The 12,489-nt window shown below is 39.7% G+C and overlaps 1 protein-coding gene across 2 annotated transcripts in view; it reads right to left on the bottom strand.

The window, feature by feature from the left end:
* Window positions 1-7,942: 7,942 nt before the first annotated feature.
* EXOC5 (exocyst complex component 5) overlaps window positions 7,943-12,489 on the bottom strand; it is a 28,188-nt gene continuing 23,641 nt past the window's right edge. For both annotated transcript variants that reach the window (XM_061462605.1, XM_061462606.1), the window contains 3 exons: window positions 11,857-11,965; window positions 10,701-10,916; window positions 7,943-10,244 (listed from right to left, as the gene is read on the bottom strand). In XM_061462605.1, coding sequence (XP_061318589.1) covers window positions 10,056-10,244; window positions 10,701-10,916; window positions 11,857-11,965 — 514 coding nt within the window. In that variant the 3' untranslated portion in view covers window positions 7,943-10,055. The remainder of the gene's footprint in view (window positions 10,245-10,700; window positions 10,917-11,856; window positions 11,966-12,489) is intronic.

Raw genomic sequence — 12,489 nt, forward strand, 5'->3', positions numbered from 1 at the left:
GACAACTACTAAACACTGAAAGGCAGCGGTTGCCTGCTACCAAATTCTTTGTTCTCTAGTCTACCAACAGGAATCAACTCTAGATTCTTCCATTTGCCAAGGAAAATGAAAGCCAATGTGCCAGATGACCTAAATGGGCTGAATTCATTACAGACAGTCTTCAGGGGTCAAAATAATAACAAGTATCAGTGGGCCTCTATAAGTAGGTTAAGACATTTTCCTCTTTAGGAATCTCATTTTAGCTGGTCTAAAGTGGCTTGCATCCCTTCATAACTGATGGAGTAACTGAGACTCTTCTAGGAAGCAAATCTTCTGCCCTACTTTAGTTCTATGCCAGGATGAATAAGACTTCGGAACAGCTCCTTTCCTCTGTTAGTACATGATATAGGGAGCCTACACAACTAGCACAGTTCACATTTAAATTCACAGAAAGGCAATTTGGTAATATCAGTCCCCATGATGTTACCATGCCTTGAGAACTGCTCCATTTTTGCTTCTTTTGGCTCCAGCTGCATCTTGCATAGCAGTGCAGGGTAGCTACATTGTCTTCTATAATCTTGTTTCATTGCAGAACTGGCTCCATTCCATTTTCTCCTTGGAATTCACGTAGTTTGACATCCAAATATTACCTACTACTAAATTACATTAAAAAAAATCAAAAACTGCTATGTCACTCTCCCCTAGCTTCCTCAGCACATCTTTCTACGTTCTCAGCACATCTTTTCATAGTTCTTTCTATGTCTATTTTATACAGAGCAAGTTCTGCTCACGAATGCGAGCCATTTCTTATTTTTCATGGAATTAAAGCAATTTGCTGACACTTAAAGGAAAGTACGCTTCAATTCAAAATTCAAGACAAGTGTAAGAGTACCTGACAGCACTCTATGTAACTCATGCTATTTTTTAAACTAAGTTGACAAACTCTCGCAGGTTTCTAAGAGTAAAGGGCAGACATTTTCTGAGCCTGATTTGGACCTTTTTCAGTACTGGAAATAAAGAACCAAGATGAACTCTCTTTAGCTGATACTGATGTTGATTTCTGCCTTCACAACATGACTGAACAGTTGAGCACTAAGCACTCCAGTTGAATCATTATTTTCTGCCTTCTCTTTTTAAGCTAGGCCCCTAACGTTGCTAAATGTACCATTTTTACATGAAACAAAACAGAAAACTGCCCACCTTCCTGTTCATTACCTCATATGGTGGGCCTGAATGGAAAACACCAACATGGAGAGAATTACGCATTGCACAAAGAATAGCTTGGGTTTTCTCAACATGTGTAGTGTCTTAAATGGGAAACAAACTACATTTTGGATCATACCGCTGCCGCACAAGGCATTCTCCCTCTGGTGGTCTGATCCAAGGGTACGTTCTGGAGCGATTTCCTAGAGGGAAGCTGACAGCTCTTTCACACCCTTCCCTCCTCCCTCTACACAAATGGCAGTATTATTCTTACAGGATTGCTATTTATCAAGACCAAATAAAGTAATTGCCTTTAAAGCAAAGTGCATTTGTAGTGTAAAGACTTCAAAGGGGCCTTTGCCTGTGTTTGTAGGGACTACCACCATCTTGGATGTATGTTTTTTGTCACTTTAGCCTACTTTTTACTTTTCAGAGCAGAGGCCTTTCTTTATTGCTAACGAAAGCACTATCTTAGCATCTTGCTTGCCAAAAAATTAAGTGCTATCAGCTAAATATGCTTCGCTGTCTGCTCTGAGTTATACACCAGTCATGGTAGGTTTTAATTTGATTAGTGATTGGGCTAAAAGGAGCTAAATAAAAATTATAATGCCCAAGAGCCACTTAGACTTGTTCAGACACTTTAAATACCAAATCCCTTCAGCAGTGTATCAGTATCTTTATAGACAAAACTGAGTTTAAAAGTACAAATCTAATTGATCTCAAGTGCATTGGAATTACTATATTTAGGCATTGGATAATATTCTCCAGAAAGCCTCATGCTATGTAAGCAACAAAATTAATTGTGGAAAGACAAAGGTATGTGTCTAACATGCTTACGGATTTTTAAAAATTCATATTTTCATTGAAGCTGGCAACGTTACAGCTGCTCACACCAGCGGTGAATTTGGCACAGAGCCCTATACGGTGAGCAAATATAAGCTGGCTATTCCCGCTCTTTCAGAAGACCTGGACTTTAAGCCCAGCCTCAAAATTTCTATTCAAGGCTCTCACTGTTGCAGGAAGAAAAAAGTAAATAAAAAACCCAGCAAGTTGATTCTGAACAGCTAAGTAAGACTTTCTTTGGTCTTAACTGGGGCTCAGTTCATGCAGGCATACATGGCAGATGCTAGACACCACAGAAGGATGACATTATACTATTTCAGAATAAACAAACTACCTAAACAGAAGGAAGGAGCAATCCATCCCCAAAGCCACTTTGAGATTAATATAGCAAGTACAAAAAAAAAGACACAAAAATATGTATATTTGCCTAGTTGAACAGGGAAGTCATTTTAGACTTCAGATGGATGCACAGATTCTGGCTGCTTCAATCTCTGCTGCTTCATGCAGCTCAGTTGCCTGCCTGCAGACAGACATCCCTGGTAGGGAAAAGCAACAAAATCCATTTTTTCTTGAATATAACCCCATATCTGCGTCTCAGAATAAAATAATCACCAAAACCACACTTGCAGACATGATTCAAGATACCCCTCTAAATTTCAGTGGCTGACCCTGTGTTCCACTTTCTGCTTAACACAGGATTTTTCAGTAACAAGTCCCAGAGAGGAGTCTTGTCTTGATCTTCCTTTATAAAAGGAGATACATTCCTGGGTTAGACAGACTAACTTTATCCAGGTCATATCCCACTTTTAATACATGGTGCTCGGCTGGGTCTTGGAGTCTCACTTTAAGATTTTTCCTAACAGGCTAGGGAGAGCAGGAGTGGATTTGAATCAGAAATTCCAAAGAAGAGCAAAATTTTTTTCTAGGTTGAAGGGTGTTGTTGACTTTTTTTTTTTTTTTTAATGAGAAATTAAAGTCACAGAGACTGGGAAACAAAGTTAAGTTAAATCTAGCCCAGCTTTATGCATTTTAGCAATTCACTCTGCTGTCTGTAGAACACAACAATATAAATATTGCTATCTCTGTTAAAATGAATTATTGACAATTTTAATACATGTTGCACAGTACATATTAATATAGAAAAATACATGTTATCAGCAGTGCAATGTTGACCATGTACTAATCCATTCCACCTGCTCAAATATTAGTGCAAATAATTATATATTTGTAATGCATCATTGCTGTCTAGTTTGAATCTCTGCCTCCAGAATAAATGTCTCTTCTCTGAAGTTGTTTGCTATTATGAGTAAAATGTTCTGTATTCATACTCAAATTGACTTTGGCTGGATAAGTAAAATGAGCAACCTTCAAAAATCCACTTGTCTAAGACTTAGCAAGTAATTTTAATGAATTGTTTACAGTAAAATGGATGTTATAAAAATGTTTCAAACCCAAGCTTATGTTAGCTGGCTTCTCTACAACACTCAAATACCACACATCAAAACAGTGTGGAGTTCAAAATGACCATCTTCTGCTGGCAGCATCAACTGAGGTGAACCTTATACATGTCTTTCAGCAGGAGCTATTTACCCTGATACCATGAAATTATCTACCTACGAATTGATTCTGGGGACATCTTCTCTCCAGAGTCTCATCTTCCCTTTTAAGCCAAGAGGTGGCCTTGGTGAGACTGGACACTTGGTAGAACAACAGCTCCCATTCCCAACAGACTGATCATCAAAATGGGAAAAGCAGATGTGCAGCCAAGATGCTACAATGGATTGTTTGTGCTAGGATATACCCTTGGCTAGACATGAAGCTGGGATAGGGCTAAGAAAAAGCACAGCCCTGGGAACAAATGAGGTAGGGTTAAGGTGAAGAAATTGCAAGGGAAGACTGTGATGTAACCAGCCAGCCAACAAAGAGGTGAGGAGCAAAAACAGCCCCAAAAACTTACAGAGCCCCATTGTGCACACAAAGAGAAGGAATGAAAAGAACCGTCTCTTAGTCCATTCTCTCCTCCACCCTTGCTAACAATAAAACACAGCATGAAGAAACTTTCAGCAACAGCTGCTGCTGCTGTGATGCTTGTCTCCCAAAACAGTATTTGTTCCTTCCAGCTCTGGCTCCAGCAGCCTTATCAACAATTCTGGGTTTTAGTGAAAGAAGAGAGAGAAGCCTTAACACTTAAGGAAGAAAAAATCTGAAGTATCAACTTTCAAAGAACATTGCATAATAGAAGAGCAGCTGAACAAGCTGGCACTTCCAGCTATGGGTCTCAAGGCAGACACACATGCTCTAAAATTACATTACCAGGGTGGAATACTTCCGAACCTCCAAGGATGACAAACTATAGCTTGGAGTTACTGGATCCTTTTAGGCAGCCTATGCAGGGCTAGCAAACATCTTTTCTGTAGCACAAGGGTGACCTTTGTCAGGTGACCTTTGTCACCCTTGTGACAAAGCCTCACATTAGCTGAGGCTACACAACCAGGGGAGGGTAACAGCAGGCAGAGAACATGCATGCTGAGCCCTCGCAGCAGGGGTGACTGGCTTGGCTGAGACCAGGACAGGCTTTAGCATGACAAACGTAGGGACCACCACTGCCCGCAGCTTGGCCAGCGTTGCAGCCTCAGATCCAAGGTCTCCTCACTTCACAGAAGGGAAACAGCTGTGCGGATGAGCAAGATTTGGGACCGCTGTAAGAAAGCCTCAAATTTATTTTCATCCCATTTCAGGATGAGTTTAAATTACAAATAAATAAAGTGCAAATAAAATTTCAAGATATAATCATTGAGTATTCATTTTGGTTTATTAAGGTGTTCTCAAATACACTATTCAGAGATTTCTCAACTTTACATTTCCTGTTACTTTCCTGTCATGTTACCGAATGGATGCTGAAGCTGAGATATTTTTCCCTGCCATGCTTGGTCCCTTACTGTAAAGCCCACTCAGGGGAAAGCATAGAGAAACAGAGGCCTGCAGAGATGAGAAAATATGAGAAAGCTAGAGGAATAAAGGGGAAGGGAACTAAACTCTTTCTACCGGGCTACATGTGGATGAAGAACCACCAGATAATATGTAAAGGTCTCCTAGCAGTCATGCTGCAAAGTTACAAGTTAATGTGCGGTAACAGAGGGGAAGGGATAGTGCAATCCTGAGATCTGGAAAGGAAAACAGGGCATAGGGATGTAAAGCTAGTAGAATAAAAGTAGAAATGAAGGCTTCCACATGCACTATGGGCTGTATTGACACAGAGTAAGCAGTGCCCCATACAAGAGAAAAGACGACAGGCAAACACAGCTGCTTCTCCACTCTAAGATAAGCAGAAGACATGGTATAGAAATCTACCACCAAAAGAAATTAGAATAAAGGAAATAAAAAAAACAAGCAGAGCAGTGAACATGACTGGGTAGGAGATCTGGCTCCCCCCTCTCGTTAAAATAGGCATAGAATCATTGGGAAAGAAAATAACATTGCCAGCCTTGAAATACAGAGAGAAAATATTCCAATGTGGACAGCAAAATGGAAACCTGCCTCCACTTAGAACTAGCACAGAAGTGAGGGTGGTGGTGGAAATAATGCCTAGAAGCCAATATCCAGCAGAACATCAGATCAGGAAAGGCAATCCTAGATTTCAGTTGCTCTCTAGAATAGCTTTTGCTGCTGACAGCCGGCTTATCCTCCCTGCTGTTCCTAGGACTAGAAAAGCAAAGAAGAGCCACTACCTGCGTTTAAAACTTGACAAGCAATTATTTAAGATATCTGCTTCCTTCATATAGGAAAAACCATCATGTCAGCCTGGTTTCTCCATCCATGACTGGTTCAGCACAAGTGCTAGTCCAAATTAAGACAGCTATTGCCATGAAAAATTACTTCATAAAGCACCCTTCTGTTTTGGAATTTGTCATGACATCTAAAACCAAGGCTTACTGTCATGCACATTCCGCATTGAGAGACCTGGAACTATGGCTTTCTGAAGAGTAGGCCAATAGGTACCAACCTATGAAGGAACCCAACAGACATCACCCTTTTCAGGGCACTTTGCAAGATGTGGCATTTTTGACACATATTTGCACCTTTCCCTACAGAAATGGAACAATCCATTCAGACAACACTTGACCACAACAGCCCCACACCAGCTATATGGCAGAGGATTGCTCCCAAGGCAACTGAAATTGTGAGTTACCTGCCAATATCATGCCATTCTCAAATCAAGTAGTCACAGATGTGCACTCAAGTGCAGATAGTGTCTTCTGTTTAATCCAACAGTTTCAAGATGAACAGCTCCATGGCAAAGTACTACAGCCAGTTCTGCTTCTCTGGAAACTTACCTCATTTCAGGATGGGACACATATCTGGAAGGTTTTCATTCCAGCCCTGCTTATTCTCCCAGGTTGATGCATGTTCTCTTAGAGAAGAGATTCAGAGCAGCCCTGCAGAGGACTTGGGGGTGCTGGTCAATGAGAAAATGAACATGAGCCGGCTTCAGTGTGTGATTGCAGCCCAGAAAGTCAACCATATCCTGGTCTGCATCAAAAGGAGCGTGACCAGCAGGTCGAAGGAGGTGATCGTGACTCTCTACTCTGCTCTTGTGAGACCTCACCTGGAGTATTGTGTGCAGTTCTGGTGTCCTCAACATGAAAAGGACATGGAACTGTTGGAACAAGTCCAGAGGAGGGCCACGAGGATGATCAGGGGACTGGAGCACCTCCCGTATGAAGAGAGGCTGAGGAAGTTGGGGCTGTTCGGCCTGGAGAAGAGAAGGCTGTGTGGAGACCTCATAGCAGCCTTCCAGTATCTGAAGGGGGGCTATAAGGATGGCAGGGAGGGACTCCACATTAGGGGCTGTAGTGAAAGGACAAGGAGTAATGGGTTCAAACTTAAACAGGGGAAGTTTAGGTTGGATATAAGGAAGAAGTTATTTACTGTAAGGGTGGCAAGGCACTGGAATGGGTTGTCCAGGGAAGTTGTGAATGCTCCATCCCTGGCAGTGTTCAAGGCCAGGCTGGACAGAGCCTTGGGTGACATGGTTTAGTGTGAGGTGTCCCTCTCCATGGCTGCAGGGCTGGAACTTGATGATCTTGCAGTCCTTTCCAACCCTATTCTATAATTCTGTATGCGAGGTTTCTACTAATCACATTTTAACGACTTCCTTCCATATGCTATGCTCCTTCATTTAAAAGTGCTTGCTCTCCACATCCTTTCAGTTCATGTCTTCCTGACCCATTACATCTAAGTATCCCGATCCTATTTTTATCAAACACTTCCATTTCAGAGGTTTTTATATTTTTGTGTTGTGAAGTATTCTTACAGAACACCACCAACTCCTTCCTGCCCTCTGTGCACACACAAACAGAATATAATACTAAATCATGTTAATAAATTATAGGACTTGTAAAAACACAGCTTATTTTCCAGCCCACAAGAGTTTACTGCAAAGCCACTTTCACCAGCTGTAGACAACATAATTACACACACATACACACACTTCTTCTCAGGCATTCATTTGGCTGCCATCCTGTTAAATGCCTATGTTCTAGGAGGAAACATTAGAAAGGCAATACTTCAACTCATTACATGAACATTAAAAGGCATATTTGTATTTTGGATAGTATTTTATTGTATTCAGAAGCCACTGGAATTATTTTCCCCTATTATGTATTGTAAGAGCTCTAAACTTAAAAAATGGGTGAAAATTATAGTTCCCTGCCCCATTCCAATCCAACTTGTAACATAAACTTGGTGGCACTGGAGTCAGCCCCAGAAACAGAAACTCTCACTGTGTGCAAGGGGAAAGCTCAAACCAGTGATAAATTTGGTCAGTAAAATTACTTTTTTTTTTTCTTTAATAGAAGGGCTCATACAATTGAGTGTGAAGATATTTGAAGAACATGGAAATGAAATGAAAGAAGTGTGTGGAAGAAATTCTTTTTATTGAGGAAGAGTCTACATATCTAAGTTTAAGTATTCACCTACTTCTTGCTGCCTCCTGGTAACAGGCATAATGAAAATACTGCACTGAGCATATGTATGGAAAATGGCTAATAAAGCAAGAAATACAGTAAATACACTTCCTACAACATTAAAAAAATTCAAACGATCACACAACAAAGTCTGAAGCACTTCTGTGATTCTGCAATCTTACCATTATGCTCGCTGTTCAGAAGTGCTTACAAATTGACACTTTTTTTGTAGAAAGGTTTTGTACTGGTTAATAAAACCACAGCCTTAAAATTGTTGGCTTTTAGTTACAGAGGTAAGAGAGGCAGCACCTGAATTCACATCAGAGCTTTTGGAAAGTGTAAAAAAAAAAAACAAACAAAAAAAAATGAATGACAGCAGCACAAGTATGTGCCTCCTCCAGTGTCCAAAGCTCTTCGTGGCTTTGTCATGGCTAACAAATAGAGCTACGCAGCTCAACAAAGCAGTTAGTCTCCCCAGACATTTTGAGGCAGCCTGGCATCCATTTTCTTGTTTACTGATACAATACCCTACTAAATTTAAAATGAAGCAGAAGAACCTCAACTGACCAAGAGGAGTTCCACACAAGACTGTCAATATTGACTAAGCCTGGAAATTCATTATCAAAAGAGGAGAATTAATTTATTTGACCAACGAACCTATAAAGTAAGACGTTCGCTGCTCTGAAGATGGGAGAGAAAGAGGTTTCTGTAACATATGCTGAGCTCAAGCAGAACTAAAGTGTTACAGATGATTTGTTCAGTGATGATATAAAGTCAGATTAAAGATACAAACCACAGCAGTTCTAAGCTGTTTTCTGCAAGAGCTCCCTCTGAACAAAGGTCTGTTTACAATTTTCAAGTGCTTGTGGAAAAGCTACAGCTGATGTTTCAAACATTACTGATGTTTCAATGCACTCTATGGGGCCATCTCAGAAACACCTTGAATAAACACTGGAGTACAACAGAAATGAAAGTAGCCTGTCTCCAATATTAAAATTATGACCAGTGGAAAAGATGCTTTCGCACACTTCAACATTTTATATTGCTCAGGCACTGAGGCTCAATTATCTTGAGCACAGGAATTTTTAACTCTTGTTTTTTTCCTAGAGCCACTGTCCATTCCTCCCAGAAATTAAAAGCTGGGCTACATTTCACCCTTTCACTTCTTTATAATTTGAATTTATTTACATACAAAATGAGAGACAGGAGAAAGTTCTGACATTAATCCAGCAATGGGCACCTTCACCTTGTAATAACAATGCTTTAGGCAAGGCAGCTGCATTTACTTCAAGAGCATATATAAAATTCAGTGTACCAGTATCAAACAAACAGTAATGTCAGATTATACAATGTCAATACATTCAGGTGGGCCCTTAACTATAAGGTACAAAAAAAGTCAAAGAATCAATTCCCCTCCCTCCCAAAACTTTCCACCACTTCAGTTTTGTTTAGAATGCTACACAATGAATAAATTACATCTTTCTGGGTTAGTGGTGCTTTTACTCCTACATCTCAAGGAAATTCCAAGCTAATTAATTAGAGCAAGAAATTACATTGAGCAGGATAACGTTTTAAACGAAAAAAAATGACTTAGAAACACCAATCAAAAATAATTTGATTATGATTAGCTGTGCTGAGTTCCAAGTCATTAAAATTGATGAAGAATGTTTTTACACTGGTCTATTCTATGTAGTCCATTACCTACACTATCTCTGTAGTTCAAGTCTAACAAACATCTGATAATTCAATACTGAAGAATAACATTCTTTCAATGCACGACTTGCTTTCCTACACTGACATGTTTCTAATAAAGAAAAAAAAATAAAAAGAATCAGTAGCAAGTGGATTTGCAAAATTCTTCACTGGGAGAACTTTAGCTTACATGAAATATTCAGATTTTTATCTGCTCACCTTCTACATAGTCATGTTTAAATATGGCTGCTGCTTTATTCTGAACAGTCATCATCCCAACAGAATTTACAATCATGGTTTGATAAGAAACAATTCCCTGCACTTTCTAACAATTGAGGCCTGCCCAAAGGTACAGCACTTCCTTCCACACTCTCAGCTGAAGTGACGAGCAAGACGAGCAGACCTATAATCAAGACGCAGCTGAACAAAGGAGTGAAGGATGTTCTTGTCCAAATTAGCAAGTTGTTCTCCTGAGCAAACTTGCTTTAAATTATCTGGGGCTACAACCAGAAGATTGCAAAGTGCATGCAAGGTATCAAAGAGTTGTAACACCAGCGCAATCTGTGGTTAAGAGAAAAGAAAGAAACATATTAAGAGTTGGACTTGCTTGAAGTCTTATAAAAGGTCCATCTAGCTCTTCAAAATACTTCCTCCTGATGGAAGATTTACATCCGTCATTCTCTCATGTACTTAAATTTATATATAAATACATGCACATATACATCTGTAGGGAGATACACATGCAGGCAAAGTTATACATAGAACGCTTAATAATGCAAACTCAATACTTCTTCAGTATACACATATAGCCTGCAAGCAATAAAATGCTACCAGGAAACTGCTCTTTGGGCATGATACAGACCTGCTGGTATAGTAGAATATGTAAAATCAGTACGCAGAATGGCGATGTTCAAACAGAAACAAACTATTTTTATGAAAAAAACCCTATTTGATTAAAAACAGAGTCCTGCTACTGATTTCGACATGGCTGTACATCACCAACCTGTACACACTTACCTTGAAGTCTTTGGCACACTTCCTATATTCAGCCACATCGCATATAGCTAACATGCCTCCCATGCAACTGTAGGAATATTGCTGTAGGTGTTCATAAATAAGTCGATGAAAACGAACTCCAAGCTCCATTAAAACTGTGTCCACATTCTTGCCATCCATAGAATTTCTAATTTTTTCCACCTGCTTTCTAACATAGCCACAGACTTTAACACAAGCCTAAACAGGAAAAAAGAAAAATAAATTAGGTAACTTACTTTCTAGAAACCTGATCTTCTCAGAGTGGCTTCCACATCATAAGGTGAACATCAGCCACTAAGTCTTCAAACTTCCCACAAGACATAACTGAAATCAGTCATTTTCCAATTAATAATTTTTGAACACTTTGTTTACCACACGAAGACTTAAAAATGCAAGTACAGAGACAGATGCAAGACAATATTAACTTAAGTTACAGTTCATACCAATTCAGAAAAAGATCAACCAAGGGGTGGGGAGGAGGAGGAAGTGATTAAAAACCTTGTCAGCTGCAATTCTAACCTGAAATAAACAGCCATACAGGCATCATCACCCTTCTGACACAGTACCAGACTCTATATCCACTTCTCCCATTCCCACCTAGCTGCAGGCTTTGAGGCAATGCTCTCACTTCTTCCCACTGACTGTAGCTTCTTCTCCACTCCTCTCTGAATCATTCCCTAACAAGAGTTTAGCATAACCTAGCACTACAGCTTCTCAGTAGCCCACAGCCTGAGATTCAGACATTTGGTGAGAGATCTTTTCTGCAGCAAAGAATGTTCATGCCATACCCATGACGCTCTGTCATGCCCATGCCATCCTAGGGAGAAAAGTGGCCAGCAACTAGAGAGTATCTGATAATTGATTTTCTGAAACTGATAGCTTAAAGGTAATTATCAGCTAAAAACCTCGTTCTAAATCTGTGCCTTGTGAGGTGAAAGAATGTGACAGTGCCTGACATGAGACAGAAAACTGCTAATGTGCTTTTCAGATTGAGAAAGTAGTCCAAAACAGAGCTTTGACTGTTAGTGCAAAACGGAACAGCTAAGTCCATGTGTGTTTGATAAGAAACATCTTGTACCCAGTTAACACTCATGAGCATTTGAAGCTATACTGATGAGCTTGGATTTAGCTTACTTACATTAGTATATTGAATCAAAACATTGTTTTCGTCTTCTGGTTTAAAATCTGTCTTCTTTTGCTCTGCAGCCAAGATGTGTTTCATCTGTCCAATCATACAATTCAGTGTCCTTTAAAGTTACAAATACAGGTTGGGTTTCGAAGGGAACATCTTGATTTCTGTGATTTTTATATTTATATATATATACTAATATGATTCTATATAAAAGTAAGCAGCATAAACCATAAACCCAACTGCCCAATATTTGAGTAATCTACAGAAAACACACTAAATTATTATATGAAGCAAGCAGTGCTAGGCCATGTCAAAGGAAACACTTAATTTAACAGATGTACAAACACATAAGCACTCTTCTCAGAGAAGATACACTTCAATTTACATAAGTTAGAAAAAGGAGAATCAGCAAAAAACCCACCCCAACAACCCTAGAAACTCTTTCCTCCAAGTTCTTGGAGCAGAGCATACAGCATGCTGGCCAGCAGGTTTTAAAGGGGACATATTAATTGTAAGGTAATCAGTTCAAATCAAGCTCTTCAGAGAGACTGAATACCATTCTTCAATATAGAGGGAAACAGAAAGCCAAAGGAAGCATTCCAAAGTGTTTAGCAGAATTAGATCAAATTGCGTATTACT

The sequence above is a fragment of the Pezoporus flaviventris genome, unplaced genomic scaffold (genome assembly GCF_033815535.1).
Source record: "Pezoporus flaviventris isolate CSIRO_AGI_PZ_B2104156 unplaced genomic scaffold, CSIRO_AGI_Pfla_v1 ptg000035l, whole genome shotgun sequence".
Lineage (NCBI taxonomy): Eukaryota > Metazoa > Chordata > Aves > Psittaciformes > Psittacidae > Pezoporus > Pezoporus flaviventris.